Source organism: Schistocerca piceifrons, chromosome 8 (assembly GCF_021461385.2).
Source record: "Schistocerca piceifrons isolate TAMUIC-IGC-003096 chromosome 8, iqSchPice1.1, whole genome shotgun sequence".
Classification (NCBI taxonomy): Eukaryota; Metazoa; Arthropoda; class Insecta; order Orthoptera; family Acrididae; genus Schistocerca; species Schistocerca piceifrons.
Genome location: NC_060145.1, coordinates 194,410,480 through 194,433,303, shown reverse-complemented (window position 1 = coordinate 194,433,303; position 22,824 = coordinate 194,410,480). Strand labels below are relative to the sequence as shown.

Here is a 22,824-nt window from a genome sequence, read left to right as displayed (position 1 = left end):
GTGTCCCTAATTTGCTGGGAAGTGGCGGTGCGGTCCCCTACGGCACTGCGTAGGATCCTATGGTCTTGGCGTGCATCCGTGCGTCGCTGCGGTCCGGTCCCAGGTCGACGGGCACGTGCACCTTCCGCCGACCACTGGCGACAACATCGATGTACTGTGGAGACCTCACGCCCCACGTGTTGAGCAATTCGGCGGTACGTCCACCCGGCCTCCCGCATGCCCACTATACGCCCTCGCTCAAAGTCCGTCAACTGCACATACGGTTCACGTCCACGCTGTCGCGGCATGCTACCAGTGTTAAAGACTGCGATGGAGCTCCGTATGCCACGGCAAACTGGCTGACACTGACGGCGGCGGTGCACAAATGCTGCGCAGCTAGTGCCATTCGACGGCCAACACCGCGGTTCCTGGTGTGTCCGCTGTGCCGTGCGTGTGATCATTGCTTGTATAGCCCTCTCGCAGTGTCCGGAGCAAGTATGGTGGGTCTGACACACCGGTGTCAATGTGTTATTTTTTCCATTTCCAGGAGTGTAGATTGAGCGTTTGCATTACCTTTTTCAGATTTTCTAGTTCCCCTACCACGTTCAAGCTTCTGACATTTCAAGCCCTGAGTCATAGAACGTTGTCTTTCCGTTGATTATACAATCTTTTTCTCATAGTAACCTTCACCTTAATGCAGTGGTTTCCATTGCCTTCTGCTTCCTCATGCCGTTGATCATAGCTGATTCTTACGCCTTTAGGGGTAGTTTCAAATGGTTCAAATGGCTCTGAGCACTATTGGACTTAACTACTGAGGTCATCAGTCCCTTAAAACTTAGAACTTCTTAAACCTAACTAAGGTAAGGACATCACAGACATCCATGCCCAAGGCAGGAATCGAACCCGCGACCATAGCGGTCTCGCGGTTCCAGACTGTAGCTCCTAGAAGCGCACGGCCACTCCAGCCGGCAGGGGTTGTTTCCCACCCCTAAGAGTGCCCTGAGCCTCTGTCCGCTCCTCCACCCTCTTTGACAAGATCCTTTGGCAGAATGAGGTGTGACTTCTTATGCTGGAAGTCTTCGGCCGCCAGTGCTGATTATTAATCAAAATTTAAGCTGCGGCGGTATACTAACATGGCACCTAAGACATTTTGATTATGAATCAAAGACGCTACGCCTAGCCCACGGGTGGCGTAAGATAGAGAAATGTAGCGCCTAGTGTCTCAACCTTTCATCAGGTGGCATGGTGAAGGGAGGGAGGGGAGTGTAAGTGGAGTCCGCGTGTGACACCTTCCAGCTGAGTGTGGCTCATGTCATGATTGCGCGAAAATGACTGGCGAAGAAGGTGCAGTAGCGCATTCTGATCTCGAATTTCTTGTGGGCGGTTTGTAAGTAGCTAGATGCCAAGGCATGGTTTATAGCCATAACTATACTGGTAAGTGATCGTCCATCCCTTGACCCATATAACAGCATGTTTTCGGTGACGGAGAAATAATTGTCTTAGAATGGATTAAACTGCACGTGTCAATCGAATGCGGCATAACGTAGAGGCAGCAGGCAATGAACTGTACCAGTATCCAGACGTCACTGAAAACAGTACAAGTCAAACGGCGGGCATAGTCATAGACGAGGAGGCAATTTCGGAAATGCACTTTCAATGGTTATAGTAAAGTGGTTTTACACTATGACTAGTAACTGGAACCGCCACACGGCCAATGCCCTGCGTCGCTGTACAGGTGGTAAATGATAGCAATATCGGGGGCTGGGAAAACCTTTATATCCGGTACGGAGAACACGATGCCGCACCTTGTCGAATGCGCTGTCAAAGTCAGTGTTGACCATCTCGGCCCGGGGACGGCACGCCGCTACCAGTGCGATTAAAACGCCTCATTCCCCTGAGGCCGTCTGTATATTAACTGAACCACGTGGAATTGTCTGTTCTTGGAACAGAATCCAGTGGGGTATCTTGCGACAGCGCGTCATGAGGAGACGTGCTAATGTTTTATAGTCTGCCTTAAGCAAAAGAATTGTTCAGATGGCTCTGAGCACTATGGGACTCTACATCTGAGGTCGTCAGTGCCCTATAACTTCGAACTACTTAAACCTATCTAACCTAAGGACATCACACACATCCATGCCCGAGGCAGGATTCAAACCAGCGACCGTAGCGGTCGCGTGGTTGCAGACTGAAGCGCCTAGAACCGCTCGGCCACACTGGCCGGCCGTTAAGCAGAGTTAGGGGCGGTATTATGCTGTAGTCTCTCACGGTGTCGGCTTCTCCCGTGACAAACGCTGGCAGTATAGTGCTGTCAGTCGTTAACATCTCGTGAAACATTGTTGTCCACCACGACTACATTAGCGCAAGAAACGCGCGATAAAACTATGTCGGCAATCCATCGACGACAGGTGACTTATTTAAAGTCTCTTTGTCGCTGAGTCGTTGACCTCGTAGCAAGTAGCCAGGCCCCGCCAGTTCGTCCGCACATCGCCGGCGAGGGCGAGTGTGACGTGTGGTATCACATCCTTCTCAGCAAGGGTGTTCGGTCGCGTAGGATTCGCCGAGCGGTCTGAGCCGCTGCAGTCATGGACCGTGCGGCTGCTCCCGGCGGAGTTTCGAGTCCTCCCTCGGGCATGGGAGTGTGTGTTTGACCTTAATATAATTTAGGTTGAGTAGTGTCTAAGCTTAGGGACTGATGACCTTAGCAGTTAAGTCGCATAAGATTTCACACACATTTGAACATTTTTGAGCTTGGGCACCTCTTTATACAATGTGCGCAGTGGTCTAGAAAGGCACTGACGACTTCGTCATTACAAGTGATGTGCTGAGCGCTACAAATGTAGATCTCGGTGATGAGTCGCTGTCGTCGTTGTTTCATTGCTAGAGGCGATACGATGCATGGTGGGGTGTTCCTGTGCCGCTCAATGTTGATGTCTGGTCTTCGATACCACCCCCTGCAGCGTCAACATCACGATATGTGTCTTAATCCTCCTGGATTCCCACCGGGTTTCAATGGTGGGTGGCTGGGTGTCCAGGTCACGGAGGAAGGCGTAGAAAAATTCGGTGGTGCACCGGTGTCATACAGCAACTTCACTCGGTACTGAATCATGGTAGCTCAGACGACAGGTTTCGCATATTGCAACCAAAGTTGTGAAGTACTTAGGCAAGGGACGTCCACAGTAACTCATGTCTCGGTAACTCGTTCAAGACATTCCGAATCACGGAGGTGGGAGGTGTTTAATTTCCACGGTGCCCGCCTACACCAGACCACTTGTTGCCGAAGGAGAATATTGCAGATGTAGGCACGATGGTACGGAAAGGCCAAGCACCAAAGCTCTGTACCTTGAAGTGCAGGCGTGTGTTCCCAAGAGACGTAAATCATGCCGAGATGGTTCGCAGAGTGACCCGTCTCGTAAGTACGAGGGTTGTCCGGAAAGTAAGGACCGATCGCTTGCCAAATGGAAACCACAGTGAAAATCAAAACTGTTTTCTTTGCGCATTTAGCTACACCTTCGATGTACTTTTTTTACATAGTCGCCGCTTTGACTTAGACTTTAGTCGGAGCGTTATACCAAAATTCTAACAACATCGTCATAGAAGGCAGCCGCCTGTGCTTTCCGATAATTTTCTACGCTGGTCCATAGCACGTAGCCTACGCTCAAGTATTGTCTTAGTATCCAGTTTCATGTGAACAGAGATGATACTCAGGACGAGGCAATTAGGGCTGTGTTGTGGGTGATCGAACACTTCCCATCGAAAAGACTGCAGGAGCATCTTCACTGACCCTGCAGAGTGCGGCTGAGAATTGCCATGACGTGCGTGACAGCTGCTTTAGGTGGGCTGCATTCATTAAGGAGAAGCATCTCAGCGGGACCTCCTACTTGGCCGGAAACATTGTTGTTCTAGGCACCTTAACCCGCTCACAGTGCGCTCACAACTGAAAAGAGCGTCTTGATGCGAACGATGGGCATACTAGAGACACTGCCCAAGACGTCTGTGAATAGCCTCGTCGCATTTTCACAATGGTTTCCATTTCGCGACCGATCGTTCCTCACTTTTCAAACAGCCCTCGTATATTCAGGCGTGTCGCCGTGCCGAACATCCCAACTGTCGCAGAGCAATAGATAACGGACGACAAGGCGCAGTTCTTGACAGGTGTTGTAGTGGGGTATTTGATCTGTGAGATGTAGGACACAGTTAAAATCACAATAATGGTCAGAACAGAAGAAGTAAAGGAGCGATTTCCTGTGAGTAGATGCGTGTACTGCCATGTTTGTAGGTGGAGCCTGAGGATGGGGATGATGATCTCCATGCCTCTGGCGGACGGAAGGTATGTGACATCAGTTACCGCGATTCTCTCGCGGGCCATATGGCTACGCCACATGTCACGTAGTCACAAAGAGAGGGTAAGTTTTATAGCCTGCGACGTCCGGACGTGTGGCCAAATGCATTTCCTGTAGTAGTGCGATGTCTACGTCCGATATCCATATCATCTCTTGCAACAGATCAGTTTTCACTCGAGAGCCAGTTACTGTTGATCGGTGTGTCTCAGTACGTTTGGAGTCGAGCCCCGCCGTGGAGGGGAGCTCCATCGGCGGGGGATGAAGAGGACCGGGGCAGCAGCGATCCGTGCAGTAAGCCACCTGACCGCGTTGGCGTCCGCTTAAAGAGGTCGCCGTCTGGGGTAATTTGGTCCCCAGCGTGTGGTGCGGATCATCATCGACGTCGTCACTTCACGTCACTGAGGGTGCTGTCGTGGTGTTCAAATGTTCCATCACGTCCGTGGGAGTGGAGAACGTCTCGGCGGCAGTCGTGACGATGGATTCCATCGGTTCAGGTGCATCCGAGCGAGACTGCGGAGTAAGTACAGGCGCAGCCAGATCCGGAGTCATGTCATACTTTTCGTGGGTCAGGTTCTCCGAGGCCTCAGAAGGAGGTGAGGTGTCTCTTTCCCAGACAGTACGAGGCCGCCTCTTGCCTCTTGCACCGTTTAGGCGAACGTTATTTCATAAGCAGAGAGGATGTCGGGGCTGCCCGGGAGGATGGCTTCGCGGGGACGGTAAACAACGTTAGATCAATACCATCGGCCGGGAGGTTATCAGCAGTAGTTGCTGTTGGCACTGGCATCGGAGTCGCGTCAGGTTGCGAGCGTGATGCGTCGACCCACGCGTTACATATGGCAGGTAGAATGGGCGCTGCTTGCTGGGACGAGAAGAGAGCACCTACGCATAAGTGATTGTTAAAACCGTCGTCGGAATCCGAGGCGCCACGGTAGCGGCTGTCAAGTGAACATGATCCTTGTTCCAGCTCATCGTTTCAATTAATCTCAATCGGGCTTCTTTCAGGAACATCCAGACGTTTATTTCTAGATATTTAGCAGGCGCTATGACCTACTCGTTCACAAAGATGCGATAGGAGCTAGCTAACGAGACGGAGCAGCAAACAGTGGACGAATAGAAAGCACACAGTAGAAAAATCAACACTGCCTGGTAAATCAGACTATCTGAGTGTGGTTATACCAGTTTTTCCACATTCATTTAGCTAATACTTTGTCGGCCTCCAATCTACGCCTCAGAAAATAAGGATCAACAAGCAGATAAACGTTAATATGGTTCACATGCAAATGGTGCACACGAATTTCCTTCCTTAGCTCGACTGACCCCAGTGGCGACCCGAAAAGGCATCCAACTAGGGCAACACAACAAATCCGCAGTGGAAGAACATCACCAAGACTGCGGCCAAGCAGTAAATTATGACGAAACGCAAAATCAGAGTGGTCATCCAAATACTTCAACACCGTAATAACATGGACAGGGAGGATGGACTCAGGCTTGCCCCATCTTGGCTGCCAGCAATCAGAGCCCAACAGACCGCACTGTCAAGACGAGGCACGAGCACTACCGGCGAGTAACTGCCGATGCGCGGCCGACGTCCAGCAGTTGGTAAACAGCACCCAACTTCTCATTCGACGGTGGCCACCAATCATGGTACATAACACAAGAGCCAGTGACAACAGAGGTCACGTTCTCCCTCCACCACAATAACCTATTAAACTAAAATTCCCTCTCCTTCTTCCTTAAGTGACCAATGAAACTACGTTTTTTAAAATTATGACGTTATGGGATGCACAGTGAGCACTAACAACAAACTACACTCCTGGAAATTGAAATAAGAACACCGTGAATTCATTGTCCCAGGAAGGGGAAACTTTATTGACACATTCCTGGGGTCAGATACATCACATGATCACACTGACAGAACCACAGGCACATAGACACAGGCAACAGAGCATGCACAATGTCGGCACTAGTACAGCGTATATCCACCTTTCGCAGCAATGCAGGCTGCTATTCTCCCATGGAGACGATCGTAGAGATGCTGGATGTAGTCCTGTGGAACGGCTTGCCATGCCATTTCCACCTGGCGCCTCAGTTGGACCAGCGTTGGTGCTGGACGTGCAGACCGCATGAGACGACGCTTCATCCAGTCCCAAACATGCTCAATGGGGGACAGATCCGGAGATCTTGCTGGCCAGGATAGTTGACTTACACCTTCTAGAGCAAGTTGGGTGGCACGGGATACGTGTGGACGTGCATTGTTCTGTTGGAACAGCAAGTTCCCTTGCCGGTCTAGGAATGGTAGAACGATGGGTTCGATGACGGTTTGGATGTACCGTGCACTATTCAGTGTCCCCTCGACGATCACCAGTGGTGTACGGCCAGTGTAGGAGATCGCTCCCCACACCATGATGCCGGGTGTTGGCCCTGTGTGCCTCGGTCGTATGCAGTCCTGATTGTGGCGCTCACCTGCACGGTGCCAAACACGCATACGACCATCATTGGCACCAAGGCAGAAGCGACTCTCATCGCTGAAGACGACACGTCTCCATTCGTCCCTCCATTCACGCCTGTCGCGACACCACTGGAGGCGGGCTGCACGATGTTGGGGCGTGAGCGGAAGACGGCCTAACGGTGTGCGGGACCGTAGCCCAGCTTCATGGAGACGGTTGCGAATGGTCCTCGCCGATACCCCAGGAGCAACAGTGTCCCTAATTTGCTGGGAAGTGGCGGTGCGGTCCCCTACGGCACTGCGTAGGATCCTACGGTCTTGGCGTGCATCCGTGCGTCGCTGCGGTCCGGTCCCAGGTCGACGGGCACGTGCACCTTCCGCCGACCACTGGCGACAACATCGATGTACTGTGGAGACCTCCCGCCCCACGTGTTGAGCAATTCGGCGGTACGTCCACCCGGCCTCCTGCATGCCCACTATACGCCCTCGCTCAAAGTCCGTCAACTGCACATATGGTTCACGTCCACGCTGTCGCAGCATGCTACCAGTGTTAAAGACTGCGGTGGAGCTCCGTATGCCACGGCAAACTGGCTGAACTGACGGCGGCGGTGCACAAATGCTGCGCAGCTAGCGCCATTCGACGGCCAACACCGCGGTTCCTGGTGTGTCCGCTGTGCCGTGCGTGTGATCATTGCTTATACAGCCCTCTCGCAGTGTCCGGAGCAAGTATGGTGGGTCTGACACACCGGTGTCAATGTGTTCTTTTTTCCATTTCCAGGAGTGTATAATGGACACTGCATAGCTAGAACGCACCATCAGACCTAGAAGAAGGTCGCTCCAATTGTGGCCGAAACGTTGGTTTTTCTCCAGCAGCAGTAGTTTTTACATTATGATGCGGTACCAAAACCAGAAAACTTTTATGTCAAATGACTCTGGCCGCGGAATCCTACGCAGTTATAAAATTCAAAATAAGGCTATACGGTGAAGAAAAAATGCTGTACTTGAAGATTGGGATGCGATTCTTCATTCAGATTCATAACGAATGTTTATCTATCAGAATCAGATCGGATGCGTTTTGAAAACGCACATATGAAAACAAGGAGCTGGCAACACTGTTAGATCCTGCGCACACTGAAATGTACAGAGGAACGTGTATCACCATGCATGCTCGTGCCATCTGTCGTAGATCACTGAGCAGGCTGCTCAGTAGAGGTCAAATCCACACCGACCTTGGAGCTTCGGCTCGAATCCTCGTGAAGTTTTAATTTTTTAGACGTCTGTTTCATAGCTCTCGTGTTTATAAGCAGGGCATCATTTTGACATATGGCAGTAGCCTGTCACAGTGAGATTCATTAAACTAGTTGCATGTGTCTACCAGCTGCTTAGTGTGCAACCATAGCTGGTCGTGTAAAGTTCATGTACGGCTGCTTCCTTATATGTCTTTGGTGCTTTGTGGACCCGATGACCAAACTGCTGCTGCTGTTCATGCGTATCCTACAACGTACACTCAAAGTCACCATGTCGATAGTGTGCCATTTCTCTGGCGAGTTGCGTATCTAGCACTATCGATAACGACTTGTATTTGTGTTTCCGTCTGGTTCGGCCTGCGCAGGCGCTGAGGCGGTTGCTGTCCTCTGGAGCGTTTTTCGTCTGGGGTCGCGCGCTGGTGGTATTTGGCCTTCCGCCCCGGCGCTGAGGTGTGGTCTCGTTGTTGGCGGGCCTCGTTGGTTTGGCCGTTGGGCGGTGTTTGTGACGTTCTGTAGTGGACAACTGATGGATCCCCGCACGCGATCGCTCGAGGTTCTCCGCCTCTGAAAAGGGTGCCACGATATCGCTATGGTTTCCGCACCCAGGAGTTGTAAGGACTGCAGGGCAGGCTCTCTGTTTGCTATGTCCGGTCTGCGTGGCGGGGTTCGTTTCACCTTACTTCAGCTGTTGTTTATATTTTCTGCGCGATTCCGCTGCGGCCGGAGTCTAGGTGTCGAGTTTTCTGCTGGTGTGTTCCCGGTCGTCGCCCCCGTTTTCCCGCCCGGGGTCAGCCGTATCTGTTGGTGGGAATTATTTGGCAGTGTGTGTTTTGCGTGGACCTGGTGTGATCACGCGCCCTAATTCTGAGTAGAAATTAGTGTGGTCAGGCTGGCTCGGTTGCTGGAGTGTGTGTTATTGGTTTTCTGGCTTGCTGGGGACTGCGCGCGCGCCGGTTCCGTTTTGTGATGTGGCTTCAGTCTGATATTTTTATGTGTGGTTGTTAAGTTGCTAGCAATTGCTTTTAGCCTTGTGCTTACTTATCTTTATTTAAATCACTGGGAATTGTCATTTGCCTGTTCTTTTACCGTTATTTATTTGTAGTGTCAATTAAGCCTAAGACGATGTCCAACGCGCTAGCAATAGATTTTAGCCTCGTGTGTATTTAATCCTATTTAAATTCTTGGGCATTGCCATTTGCTTGTTCTTTTACTCTTATTTATTTGTCGTGCCAGTCAGCCCTAAGATGATGTCAGACCTTGGTATCTGTCAACCTTATTTTAGATACTAGCGCTCAGGTGCAATATTGCCGGGCCTATCGCGGATTTTGTCATTAATTGAGATCCTTTTTTCCTCCTTCGTGTAAACTGATTTTGGTAAGATTGCTAGGTGGCCTGTGTTCTTTTGTTACCTATGTAAGTCTGCCCGCTGCCGCAGTCGTAACATGCTTTGACCGGCAAGCGGCCCATGTTAGCTAGAGTTTGAATGTGATCTGCGCTGTAGAAATCAGCAAACTTTCTGTATTTATTATTTGAGCTTGTCATGTACGTGTTGTTGTGCTAAGGGTTTTAGGGCATTTTTAATTGAGATACCTTTTGGAAATTTTGTCACTCTCTTAAAGAAGGTGTAAGAAGGAATAACTACGACTGAAAATTTAATTGTAAATTATAATTTGTGCTTCACATTATAAAATTTAACTGTATTAGGTGAAAGTATGTAATTTAATGCTCAATGATTATTTGCCAATGCATCAAATTGTAAACAGTTTGTTTGGCAGTGATTAAAACGACACAAATAAGTTTCTCTGTTCACTTGTGACATATAACATTTTTATTACTTCATGTTATAAGCAGCTTGATTTGTTTGTGTCACTGTAATTTGTGAGCCACAGAGTAATTTATCACAATTAATTAATTGTTTCGGGGAAATAAACCTTGAATTGCATGTCCCCTTTTCATTAACCGAATTCCATTCAAATTGTCCGCTCAGATAAGAATGTTTTTCATCGCCTGGAGCAACGCCTTCACACAACTGTTAACCTTAGGTCAGAAGTAAAGGGCAGAGGGCGGTAGAAGGAGGAGGTGATTGGTTTATAACTTACCGACGGCATTGAGATCATTAAGGACGGAGCACATGTGCGAATTACGGAAGGATAGAGAAGGAAAGCGGCCGTGCCCTTTCGAAGAAAGCATCCTGGCATTTGCCTTAAAGCGATTTAGGGAAAATACGGGAAACCAAAATCAGAACGGCCGAGCGTGGGTTTGAACCGTCGTCTTCCCCCATGCGATTCCACTGTCCTAACCGCAGCGCTACCCCGCTCGGCGTTCAGAGCTCGTGCAGACGACGCGATTCTTGATACCGTATCAGTTACTTCGGGAAAGGACCCGTGATATTGCAAGGAAGTTCTAGCTATCTCAAACACTTTTATTTGAAGTGGTGCATCAACATCATTACACCAACAGCCAGAAGATCGCATTCGAGATGTGCAGTTCTGTGAATGGCTTTGGCACCAAGTGGAAGGTGACGAACCTTTTATAAATAACGTGAAAACGAATGACGAATCTAGCTTTAGTCGTAAAGGACTTTTCCACCACGACAACACTCGATAAATAATTACCGTACTGGGGATACTTTCATTGAAAGTCGCTGCTTGTTATCGTTTGGTAGGTACACCACTGGCCATTAAAATTGACACAGCATGAGGATGACGTGCTACACACGCGAAATTTAACCGACAGGAATAAGATGCTGTGATACGCAAATAATTAACTTTTCAGAGCATTCACATACGGTGGGCGCCGGTGGCGACACCTACAGTGTGCTGACATGAGGAAAGTTTCCAACCGATTTCTCGCACACAAACAGCAGTTGACCGGCGTTGCCTGGTGAAACGTTGATGTGATGGCTCGTGTGAGGAGGAGAAATACGTATCATCACGTTTCTGACTTTCATAAAGGTCGGATTGTAGCCTATCGTGATTACGCTTTATCGAATCGCGACATTGCTGCTCGCATTGGTCGAGATCCAATGACTGTTAGCAGAATATGGAATCGGTGGGTTCAGGAGGGTAATAAGGTACGCTGTGCTGGATCCCAACGGCCTTGTATCACTAGCAGTCGAGAAGACAGGCATGTTATCTGCATGGCTGTAACGGATCGTGCAGCCACCCCTGAGTCAACAGATGGGGACGTTTGCAAGACAACAACCATCTTCACAACAGGAGCGCCTGCAATGGTGTACTCAACGACGAACCTGTTTGCACGAATGGAAAAACGTCATTTTTTCGGATGAATCCAGGTTCTGTTTACAGCATCACGATGGTCGCAACCGTGTTTGTCGACATCGCGGTGAACGCACATTGGAAGTGTGTATTCGTCATCGCCATACTGGCGTATCACCCGGTATGATGCTATGTGGTGCCATTGGTTACACGTCTCGGTCACCGCTTGTTCACATTGACGGCACTTTCAGCAGTGGACGTTACATTTCAGATGTGTTCTCTACCCTTCACTCGATCCCTGCGAAACCCTACGTTTCAGCAGAATAATGCACGACCGCATGTTGCAAGTCGTATACGGGCCTTTCTGGATATAGAAAATGTTCGACTGCTACCATGGCCAGCACATCCTCCAGATCTCTCATCAATTGGAGACGTCTGGTCAATGGTGGCCGAGCAAACTGGCTCGTCAGAATACGCCAGTCACAACTGTTGGTGAACTGTGGGATCATGTTAAAGCTGCATGGGCAGCTGTACCTGTACACTCTCTGTTTGACTCGATGCATAGAAGTATTAAGGCCGTTATTACGGCCAGAGTTGGTTGTTCTGGGTCCTGATTTCTCAGTATCCATGCACCCAAATTACGTGACAATGTAGTCACATGTCAGTTCTAGTATAATATATTGGCCCAATGAATACCCGATTATCATCTGCATTTCTTCTTGGTGTAGCAATTTTAATCGCCAGTAGTGTAAATTGCATAAATGTCCGAGCAAGAACAGGTTCTAGGACGACTAGCGACGTTATGAAATAAATGAAATGTATTGGCAGCTGTGAACACCAAGGAACTGACGAGAATGAAAATTTGTGCCGAAATGGGAATCGAACCCAGATATCCCGGTTTACACATACGCATATCCGAAGGAACTTTGCATTGTTCTCCTCAACAACACAGATACTGCTATATCGTACTTATCCGCAGCGGCCGGCAACTAATTTCAGCTAAATTATATTGTGTGTGTATGAGTACAGTTTGTGACATGAAAACAACAACATAATGGAAGTTTGCGTCCGAGCGTGTCAGTACATCACAAATATCATACTTCAAAGTAATTAAGGGAAATACTTACGTATCGCATCTTCAGTCCGATGCAGTGAACGTAACACTGAAAAGAAACACACCATCAGTGTTCTTTATTACGGAGTTTTATTGTGCAAATTACATTTTATTATTATGTTGATACTCATTTTATTACACTTACTCTTTGGTTTTCATTAGTTTCATCTGGAACGGTAAAATTGTTCCTCAATATGGTCTCAGCTATATCTGGAGATAAAGACAAACATAAAAATATCAATGCTGGTGTTTAAGAAACAGCTCAACGTTAAATACATACACTGATGATCCAAAATATTATAACTGGTACCCTACGTGAGACTAAATGACACCTAGTGGCTTTGTACGCACATGACGCTATAAGACAAGCCTACAAGCAGAACAGAGGCGAATGGGGCAGCATTCTATCGACGATACGGGTCGGTAAAGGAGAAACCTCTGACGTAGCTGATTTTCATACGGTACACATTGTTATGGCTTAGTCACTGGGAACGTGAATCTCGAAAACGACGAATCTGTTCTTCTTTTCCCCTGCCACTGTCTTGAGTACCAGCGAATAGTGGATGAAATGCAGCGAACCCACGTGTAACAGACAAGATGTAGGATCCACACATCTCAAAGCTGAAAGTGGAGATCGGATGATCGTCCACTCAGTTAAGCAAGATAGGCCGCAGTCCCCACAAATCCCATACTGAGTTAATTAGTGCATAGCGTAATAAATATTCGTCAATTTGACTGTTAAAATGTCAGCTGTAAAGCTGTCGTCGTGTAACCGCTCTCGCTCGAGTAACCCTCTGGAATTTGTTCATTAGACTCCTACCTCGAAGCATCGAATGATACAGTTTAAAAGGACCAGTTACATACGGTCCAGTCACATTAATGTGACCACAATCTATCTTCGACGTCAGTGTGTAATAACCACTTACACACGGCTAGTGGCCACACTAGCAGCAGAGGCGATATGAAACATGTTGAAACGAGGAAAATAGTGCACTCGTTCTCGTTGAGACGAAACGAAGCGATTTATCTGCCTCTCAAAAGGGCGTGATCATTGGCCTTAGGGCCAGGGATGTAAGCATTTCCGAAACGGAAAAGTCTGTAAACTGTTCGCGTGCCGCTGTGATTAAGGTATACCGTGTATGGCAAAATGGCGCTATCGGAAACAGGCGGCGATGCAACTGTGGTGCACCACGGGCTACAGAAAACAGGTTTGAAAAACGGCTGAGAAGATGTGTCCGAGCAGACAGACGTGCAGCTCTTAAGCAACTGACCCCCTAACTGAAGCAAGTAGATACCAGCAGTATTTCATCAAAGGCCGATCGGCAGTCGTTGCTGCGTATGGGCCTCCACAGCACCAATTCCGACTGCAGTTCATCGGCGACGAAGGGTGGAATTTATACACCAGTATCGCAAGTGGACGTCCAATGAGTCGTGAGAGATGAATCACAATGTATGCTCCATCGGACGCATAATTGGTGCTTTAGACGTGGAATGTCTGAAAGTAACACCCAGCAACAATCACCAGTAGGGTCCATGCCGGAGGGCAGTCCCTGGGTGATCCCCTTATTCTGGAAGGCGCAATGGATCAACACAAGTGTGAATCTAACATCAGGGACCATGTAAACCTCTTCCGTCCATTTTGCAAGACGCAGCGGATCAACACAAGTATGCATCTAACCTCGAGAACCACGTTCACCTATACACGCAGTTTCCGCGGCGCGATGGCATCTATCAGCAGGACAACGCTGCATATCGCACAGCTCTCTGTGTACGTGGTTCGATGAGCACTAGGATGAGTTTACTGTATTTCCGTGGTCACCAAAACTCCTTGAGTTTTACTTCGATAGAGAATCTTATATACCAGCTCGATCGAGCCGTTCGTGCCGTGGATTCTCAACAGAGAAACCATTCGCAGCTGGCCACTGCTTTGAAGTCACCATGGCTCCACCTCACTGGCGTACCAGGACCCCGCTGACACTTTTCCTGCACATGTTGTAGTGGTCCGAGCTGCAAGAGAAAGTTATTCAATCTTTTGGTAGGTGGTCGCATTAGTGTAGCTACGCTAGTATATGCCTACCTTGGCCCTGGCACTGTGTCAGGAGTATGCACAGGGATGTCTAGAAAGCAGTTTCCATAAGCTCTACACCTGACAGATGGATTTGACCTTCTTCAACGGGAACTTACATGCGTTTATCAGAGCTGTTGCTAAGAATCAAAAGTGTATAGTGGATTATAGTTTCGTCCTCCACTGTGAATCTGCACAAAATCACCGTGGATTCGCCTAGACATTAGCTAATTTGGATTGAAGTGTTCCTTTTCGTTAGCTACTGACTCAAAACGATTTGAGTAAAATTACCAATCAGCGTATACAAACAGTGTCATGTCGTGGTTTCCAAAACATTCCGAATTCGGTTGTTGGCCTATACGACCGTGTACAGTCACTTTACGTTCCTACTATGTGGTAATACCAATCAACTGCACTCTCAATACTTCAACGTAACAGAAAACTACATTGATACGAGGCCATTAGAAATAACTCATCATAGTCATCTACGACAATTTATCCAGAAATATTTACTTATCACCACGGAAAACAAAGTTGCCTAATTAATGTTTTGTTTTCGTCTTCAGATACGCAACTGTGGTCGTAATGCCCTATACATTGTCACTCCTGCGTCACTGTAACGTAGCACACAGCTCAATTGGACAAAATAAAATAGTGCTCTCCGCCTCTTCATCATCAGTGGACTGCGCCATTCTGTAATGGTTTCTCCAGCAAAGTGCAGCTCTACAGAGATGTGTAAATTTCATTATATATCAGGATGGCAGACAAGTGCCGGTAAACGATGAATAAAATAGTTATCGAGATTGAAATTTATTTTTGGTAGTGATAATTGCAACATTAAAATACCCCTCGTCAATTAGCAAGAAATAATGAAAAAACAACTAGTCCACCGCCTACATAGCTTCCACCAGACGGCCACGCATCTCCCGAGAATATAAAAATGAACTGTGACAAAATTTCGCAAGTGTCCGCCTGAAATGCTGCAAGGAAGGGCCTTCGAAGTCTAAGTGTTTCAGACAATACTTTCAATCTCTAAACCGAAGTAAGTAGTGTGAAATGTAGAGTCAACAAGCATTTAGTCCAAGAAGAATTTAATCTTCACATCTGACGAACATATGAGTTGAATGTGTGTAATTTTCTCCATCTTCTTCGCCAGAAGCTGTACAAAATAGTTTATATATCTGGCGGATAATAACTGTATGGCATACCCATTTGAAATTTCACATGAATGTGTAAGAAGAAAAGAAATTGGTAGCGTGGCTTATTGAGTTACTTTCGTACTTCATCAGGTGACGTGAAGTTACAGATTACTTAATGGTACATCAAGGAAGCATTGAGTACAGACCTCTTGACAAGCCCACTTCATTTGCACATTTCATCACGATTCCTGGATCATCAGTTTTTTCTGTGACCTGAAAACAATATTATTATGAAGTAAAGTGGAAATATTTCTTTTACAAAAAATTCAACAATCCTTTTTAATTAAAAAGGAGATAGATTGAGATAGGAAATATACGAAATACGTGATGCACATATAACGTACGTCGTGTAACAAACAATGGAAACTCCAGGTTATAATATTGAAAACAGAAGGAAAAGTATAAACTGCTCCAGAATGAGATTTTCACTCTGCAGCGGAGTGTGCGCTGTTATGAAACTCCCTCGCAGATTAAAACTGTGTGCCGAACCGAGACTCGAACTCGGGACCTTTGCCTTTCACGTACAAGTGCTCTACCATATGAGGTACCCCAGCACGACTCACGAGCCGTCCTCACAGCTTCAATTCTGCCAGTACCTCGTGTCCTACGTTCCAAACTTTACAGAAGCTCTTCTGCGAACATTGCAGCCCCTGGCTGAGGTTAAGCCATGTTTCCGGGATATCCTTTCTTCTAGGAGTCCTAGTTCCGCAAGGATCGCCCACATGACCGCCATTCGAGCAGCTCGGATCGTAATGCCAGTGTCTGTTTTCAGGTAGGTTTTTACCAAGTTTGCTAGGACAAACCTTTGTCTAAAAGGTAACGAGGCTCATTTTCATCCATCTTGTCTACCCTTTGTTTTCATTCGATTTTTAGTGTTAGGATGTATAAGATGTGTGCATGTTGTGTGCGGACGCACGAGAAGCTGTCCTTAGTTTTGCGAACAACTGAAGACATTTTTGGTCACGGTCGGCTGTCTGGAGGTTGCTGCCTAGGGCTATAATGTATGCGGAGAAACAGTCGCATCACATGGCAAGCCGTGGGTGTCGTTTATTTCGCCCAACGTGGGCAGCAGCACCCAGCGCAGTGTGAGTTGATGCCCAGTTAGCTTAGTGTTTTAATAAGTTGCTAACTCTGGACATATGATTTTTTATATCTGTTGGCTGCGTTGCCCAAAATGGCGCATTATTTAAGAAAATTTATTAAACCATCTAGATGGATTCATTTACAAAATGTTTACCACTGATTCATATGGTACACTTATTTCCTTTGTTAATATGTTGTAATGCGATCGCATCGCTCAAAGTGGAGGGACAGTGTGGGGACTGGCTGTCTGGCCTCCCCCATTCGACCTACGATGGGACGAGATGCCTCTCCCTCAGGAGGTTCCGAGCAGGTACATGGTGAGCTCTTCGATGTTTATTCGTGTAATGGAGCTCCTTAGGGGAAGAGCGAGCATACAGGGCTGGAAAGAAGTCCAATGTGAGCTCGGTATGTCTAACAGGGAACTGCAACCGAGTTATGTCTGGCTTCGGCTGTCGGGACTACAGGGTGCAGTCATTCTGAAGCTTTGACTCATGTCGGCACCTATGACATGTTTCGATTGGGTTCTAAGGCCAACCTCCGTTCGTTACGGTCGCTGGTGGAAGTGGTGAAGACTGCTGGCTCGCACGCAGGTGACAGCATAACTTCTAATTTCCAGAGTAGTACTCAAAATTCATAGCGCATTTTGTCTGGAGCCGAGTGACGGTGTCAGCTAGAGGCCCACTCGATTCTGAGACGGTCTTGGCTGCAGTTTTCTGGACCTGATTTATGAGGTTGAGGATCGTGGTACTTCCCTTGACAAATGAGTAGTGCACTATGCAGAGGAAGCAGCTGCTCACTTAGCAAGTGTGTGTACAAGGAATTTTAGTAGGCTAGGTGATAGTTTGACGTCCACTGATGAACGCTCGCCAGTCTAAATGTAGTGCGCGCAATCAGATCGCACACAAAGTAAAGACCTCTCGAATGTCAAAATTATAACAGTTCGGTTTTACATAGAGTATTTTTCGGCATCGCGCCTTATCATTCGTCTAGACAAAATTCGCAAAAAAATGGGAAAATGAGCAGGCAATTCCTGTATACTTCTACAAGAAGGCTAAAGGAATAGAGCCCAAAATTACGAACCAGTATCCCCAGCATGGTTTGATATATAATTCTTCAGTATATTCTAAGTCGGTACGTAATGGATTTCTTTGAGACTTCTGTCCACAAATTAGTATGGAGGTAGAAAGAATCACTCCAACGAAACTCATATTCCAAGACATTCGGAAAGTGTTTGATTCAGTACCCCATTGCAGACTATTAACGAAAATCCTTGTATACGGAATAGGATGTCAGAGATGTCATGCCTTTGAGTGACTGTGGGAGGATAGGGGATGACTTTGACAGATTTTCTGTTTGGTATGATCAATTTAGAAAAATGTAAGTTAATGGGGATAAGGTGAGAAATCAATCCTCTAAATTTCGAATACAGTGTTAGTGGTCCGATTCTTGATACAGTTACATCAATTAATAAGTCTGTCTTTACGCTGCTAAATAACACGGTATGTAACATGCATGTAATCGGTGATAGGAGAGGAAAAAGGTCGAGTGCCGTTCATTAGGAGAAATTTACGTAAGTGTAGCTTACCTCTAACGGGGACCACATATAGAACAATAGTGGTACTCATCATTGAGTAATGCTCGAATGTATGTCATCCTCACCAGGTCGGACCAAAGGTAGACATCGAGGCAGTTCAGAGAAGTGCTGTTAGATTTGTTATCGGTTTGTTCTGTAAGCAGACGACTATTACGGAAAGGCTGCTTGAACTCCAATGGAAATCTCGGGAGATAAGTCGAACATTTACAGAACCGACATTTTGACTGACTGCTGACACCGTCTACTGTTGCCGATTTTCATTTCGTGTAAGGACTGTACGACAAGATAAGGCATATAGAGAGTCATTTTTCTATCGCTCCATTTGCGACTTAAATAGGAAAGGGAATGACTAGTATTGACACAAGACGCCCTCCTCCATGCACCGTACTGTGGCTTGTGGTGTAACTATGTAAACGTAGATATTCTTGAAGATGGAGCAATAAGAAGGTCGTCACAACAGAGGCATTGGGGGCACATCGAAACATTAAGAAGACTGCTGCGAACAGCTGTCCTATGACTTTTATCACCTCGGTGTAAATTCATCACAGAGCAAATTAGTCATACATACTTTAAAGGCCATCTGAAATGAAACTATGCAGGACTGTCTCGCGAGATGGAAACACCATTGCGAAAAGTGTGTGTATAGGGAAGAACAGTACTTTGAAGGGTATATGGACAAATAATCTTTGAAATCAATAACACAGCTTAAGGAAATCAAATTTCCAAAATGTTCCGAACAGAGCTCAGGAACTGGAGATTGGGATGATCATCAGCAAGACAACGTTTTCAAGCACCACCACCTTAAGAAAAGAGAAACGCCAGAATAAGAAAATTAATAATCTAGGGCTGTCATCTGTTTCGATCTGAATGTGGTAATGCTTTCTACGTAAAATCTCCTTCACACGTACAAAAAATAAGAAATACATGTACAGAAACTATCAGGAAAAACATGGAAATTGCGTCTCATAACCCTCATAGCTCTCGATAGTCACCTATAGACTTACTGTTCATTTACAATATTTTTAATGACGTCATAAAGTGAAATACTTACCTCACCAGAGTCACAGGAAGTCTTAACTATGATAGCACAGATAAAAATGCAAATCTTTAGCACCCTCATTGCTAGTAATATGTATACGAAATTCAGCTATGCGCAGATAGTGCCTGTGCACTATTTATCTAGGCGTCGACTGGCGGTATTTCAACTTGTCGTACATCTTTTATGTAAGTACAGACACTGTGACGTAACTATGAGTGCCACAACTGTCACACGTGCACCGTGAAAAGGACATCCTCTGTTTCCGGTTAGTGTCCAGTGCTGTCAGAACGAAGGTAATTTGGTTGAAAGTGCCGTATTACGTAAACATAGCTTAGTATTTGATACAACAAAAGAATTTTAGCCTCGTCCCGCCTCCAGCGAACAGGTAATAAATCACGCCACGGTTTAAGGTATGCCATGAGCCTGTCTCTTTCCTTCATAGGCTAATCTTGCGCTCGTATTAACGGCACAGGTAACAAACTTGCAGCAGCGATTCAGTAATGTTTCTGAAGTGGTTCCACAACAGTAAATAAATGATATGGGGAATTACCGCCCAGTCAACAATAAGTACATTAAAACTGGAGCAAAACGTCAGATTGAAAACAGACGAGTAACTTTATATTTTAAAAATAAATTATTGCGGCAGTGCGTTTGCTAGCCGCTTTGCCGCCTAAAGTGAGAGCTGAAAAATGACGGCCTTCTTTTATTCTAACAGTGGTTTCCGATATGCCCCCCCCCCCCCCCCCCCCCCCACGATGTGCTCATTTTCTGGGGATAGTCCTCGATTTTCATGCTGTGTCCTCATTTCCTTAAAAACTGACTGAGGACAACAAACGTCTTCAATTTCTTATTTTTTGGCACCAATTTTTGAAATTGCAAAAAGTAATTGAAATAGGAAGAATGTGATGAACATTTTAAACTAGAACTCAACTGAATACACCAGTGAAATCAAGTTTGGCATCAAGTAGCTATTATATTTCGTTGCAAGAATATGGCATATTACAGCTTTGTACAGACGGAAGATATGCCGCAGCATCAGACTACCTCATCTGAATAATCGTGGTGTTATATCGTATCTGTTGTGATTGAAATGTGTTTAGAATGAAGAATAAATCTCGTATTTTTCAGTATCCACTATCTTGCGATTAAAGAAATGAAGGAAGTCATGTTTGCATTTTCTGTTGACAATTCTACAAGTTTTCTTAGCCAGCCCAGAGGCGCCGTAGTCTAAGGGATTGTTCTAATAAGTCGTCGAGAACTGGTTAGGGTTTGAATCCCTATGAGGCACTGTACTTTTCTTTCCCTGGAGTCAGTGGCCCTAAATTAGGGACGGGCGACAGTTTATAGGCCACTGAATTGGTGACAGTTTCAGTAGTGGCTGTTTTCGATTTGAAGTAGGTAGGGGTAATGTTTGTACTTTCCTCAAAGCAATTAAAGACTTATAAAGTTACTGTTCCGTATGCTTCTGAAAACAATTCGGTGTTTTAAGGTTTCCTCTTTTTCAGTTTTCTTCCTCACTAGCTCAATTTCTCGCTGTTTGATGTGAAACAAATTTTTCTCCCTTTTCCACCCCTAACATTTTGTCGCCCTAGGCGGCCATCTAGTCTTGTTAACGGTTCTGTATCATAACATTCGCTTTAACCAGTTTATAGTAACACATAAATGTCAACTTTTTGTTTTTTTTTCGTTTCAGTCTCCATGCCACTTTGTCCTTGCTTCGATCATTAATGTTACAAGGTACACAGTTTAGTAAGGTTCATCAAATATTTCGTTTCATGAAGAAATATTCATCTCTTTGTGGAGTACACGCATTAATTCTTTGGCAGTGCCCCAGGGGGCCGGCCTGTGTGGTCGTGCGGTTCTAGGCGCTTCAGTCTGGAACCGCGTGACCGCTACGGTAGCAGGTTCCAATCCTGCCTCGGGCATGGATGTGTCTGATGTCCTTAGGTTAGTTAGGTTTAGGTAGTTCTGAGTTCTGGGGGACTGATGACCACAGATGTTAAGTCCCATAGTGCTCAGAGCCAGCCCCACGGGTCGCATTACTCATGAGAGTATCACGGACAGCTGCTTCACTTATTTCACATAACAATTTAACAACAAGTAAGCAAAGTAGGAAAGTAAGGGCACAATTTTGTTCATGATCTGGTAATGAAAACGATGCGTTTTTGTGCAGGTTGAAGGTACGTGGGAGAAAAACAACCACCAGTTCCACAATCGGTACCATATCTTTACATCTAAATGTGAACAAGAAGACTACATGTAAAACAATGGTACTTACATCCTAAAAAAATTCCTTCAACAAAGTCAACTAGACCAAGTAATTGTACATCATAAAAGCAAATTATGGTAGTCAATAGCTTGCCCACTTCAACGAAAGGCAGAAAGCAGTAAATAAAAGTAAGAAAGCAATCCTTTCTGGATAGAAGAAATTAATTGTACAAGAAAATGAGTGACCAACATTCCTTTTGTAGTTAAAATCTCACAGACAATGACAAATCCACTTACCTAGTGTATATTGAATTTAGGTTACTTTCAGGCAATAGATTTCAGCAGAAATTAATTCATATCTTAGAAAATGCTTAGTTTCAGAATTATATGATATGATATCTGGTCCTACCATAATGAGAATACTGACATAATCTTAGGACTGGATACATTAAACAAATCAACATTTACACATGCATAAAATCTGCCAAATTAGCGATGAGAAGACATTAGAAGCACTGGACACACATTCAGTAATATTTGAAAGACATTTGTTGTAAAGTGGATTGTCAGAAATCACTAATTAAGCCCATATTTGATAATTAAATTTCCTTGCTCATAATTTCATGCTTGTGATGATAGCTTCCAATTTTCTCACAAGGCACCAAGAAACCTTGTAAGCAACTATTGCCAACACTGCACTAGTCACACTGAACAGCGAACCTCACATTTTAGTGGCATGAACGTCAGTGGAGCAAACCTGGATGGGAATGTGTTAGAAAATTTTTAATCATGGAAATAAGCAACAAGGGCATTCAAATACATGCTGACAGTAAGCAGTTGGCGTCAGGGCCAACTGCTGAATCATACTGATGCTCAGTATTGGTACACTGTAACCGTTTGACACAGCCGACAGTAGACCCAATGTCGTAAAATTACGTAGAAGGTATTTCGATTTGTCCAGCAGTCCATGTCTTCTGGTGACGAGATCACTCTAGATGCAACAGTTTGTGTTACAATGTTAACGACAGCCTACACCTCGGACGATAATTCCCTCCGGCTGCTTGTAGTCTCGGATCAGTTGCGCATCATGACAGAATGTTGCAGGAAGTCAACATTCTCGCGTTGCAAGCGTCGATTGCAAGGAGTTAACACGTGCTTAGTCCACAATATGGTGATCCTTCCTTGTGGTGGCTGGAGGTGGTCGACTGTAACCTTGAAGAGTATCCTTGCCATCACTTTCCCATGAAGTGCAATATCAGGCCGCAGTATAGTTGCAGAGTATTTCGTCACAA

At 46.0% G+C, this 22,824-nt stretch overlaps 1 protein-coding gene across 1 annotated transcript in view; it reads right to left on the bottom strand.

Moving 5' to 3' along the window:
* Positions 1-19,471, bottom strand: part of LOC124712050 — a 55,782-nt gene extending 36,311 nt beyond the window's left edge. The window contains exons 1-4 of the mRNA XM_047242342.1: positions 19,337-19,471; positions 15,755-15,821; positions 12,490-12,554; positions 12,358-12,393 (exon numbers count right to left, since the gene is read on the bottom strand). Of these exons, the coding sequence (XP_047098298.1) occupies positions 12,358-12,393; positions 12,490-12,554; positions 15,755-15,821; positions 19,337-19,405 (237 nt within the window). The 5' untranslated portion in view covers positions 19,406-19,471. The remainder of the gene's footprint in view (positions 1-12,357; positions 12,394-12,489; positions 12,555-15,754; positions 15,822-19,336) is intronic.
* Between the last annotated feature and the right edge of the window lie 3,353 nt (positions 19,472-22,824).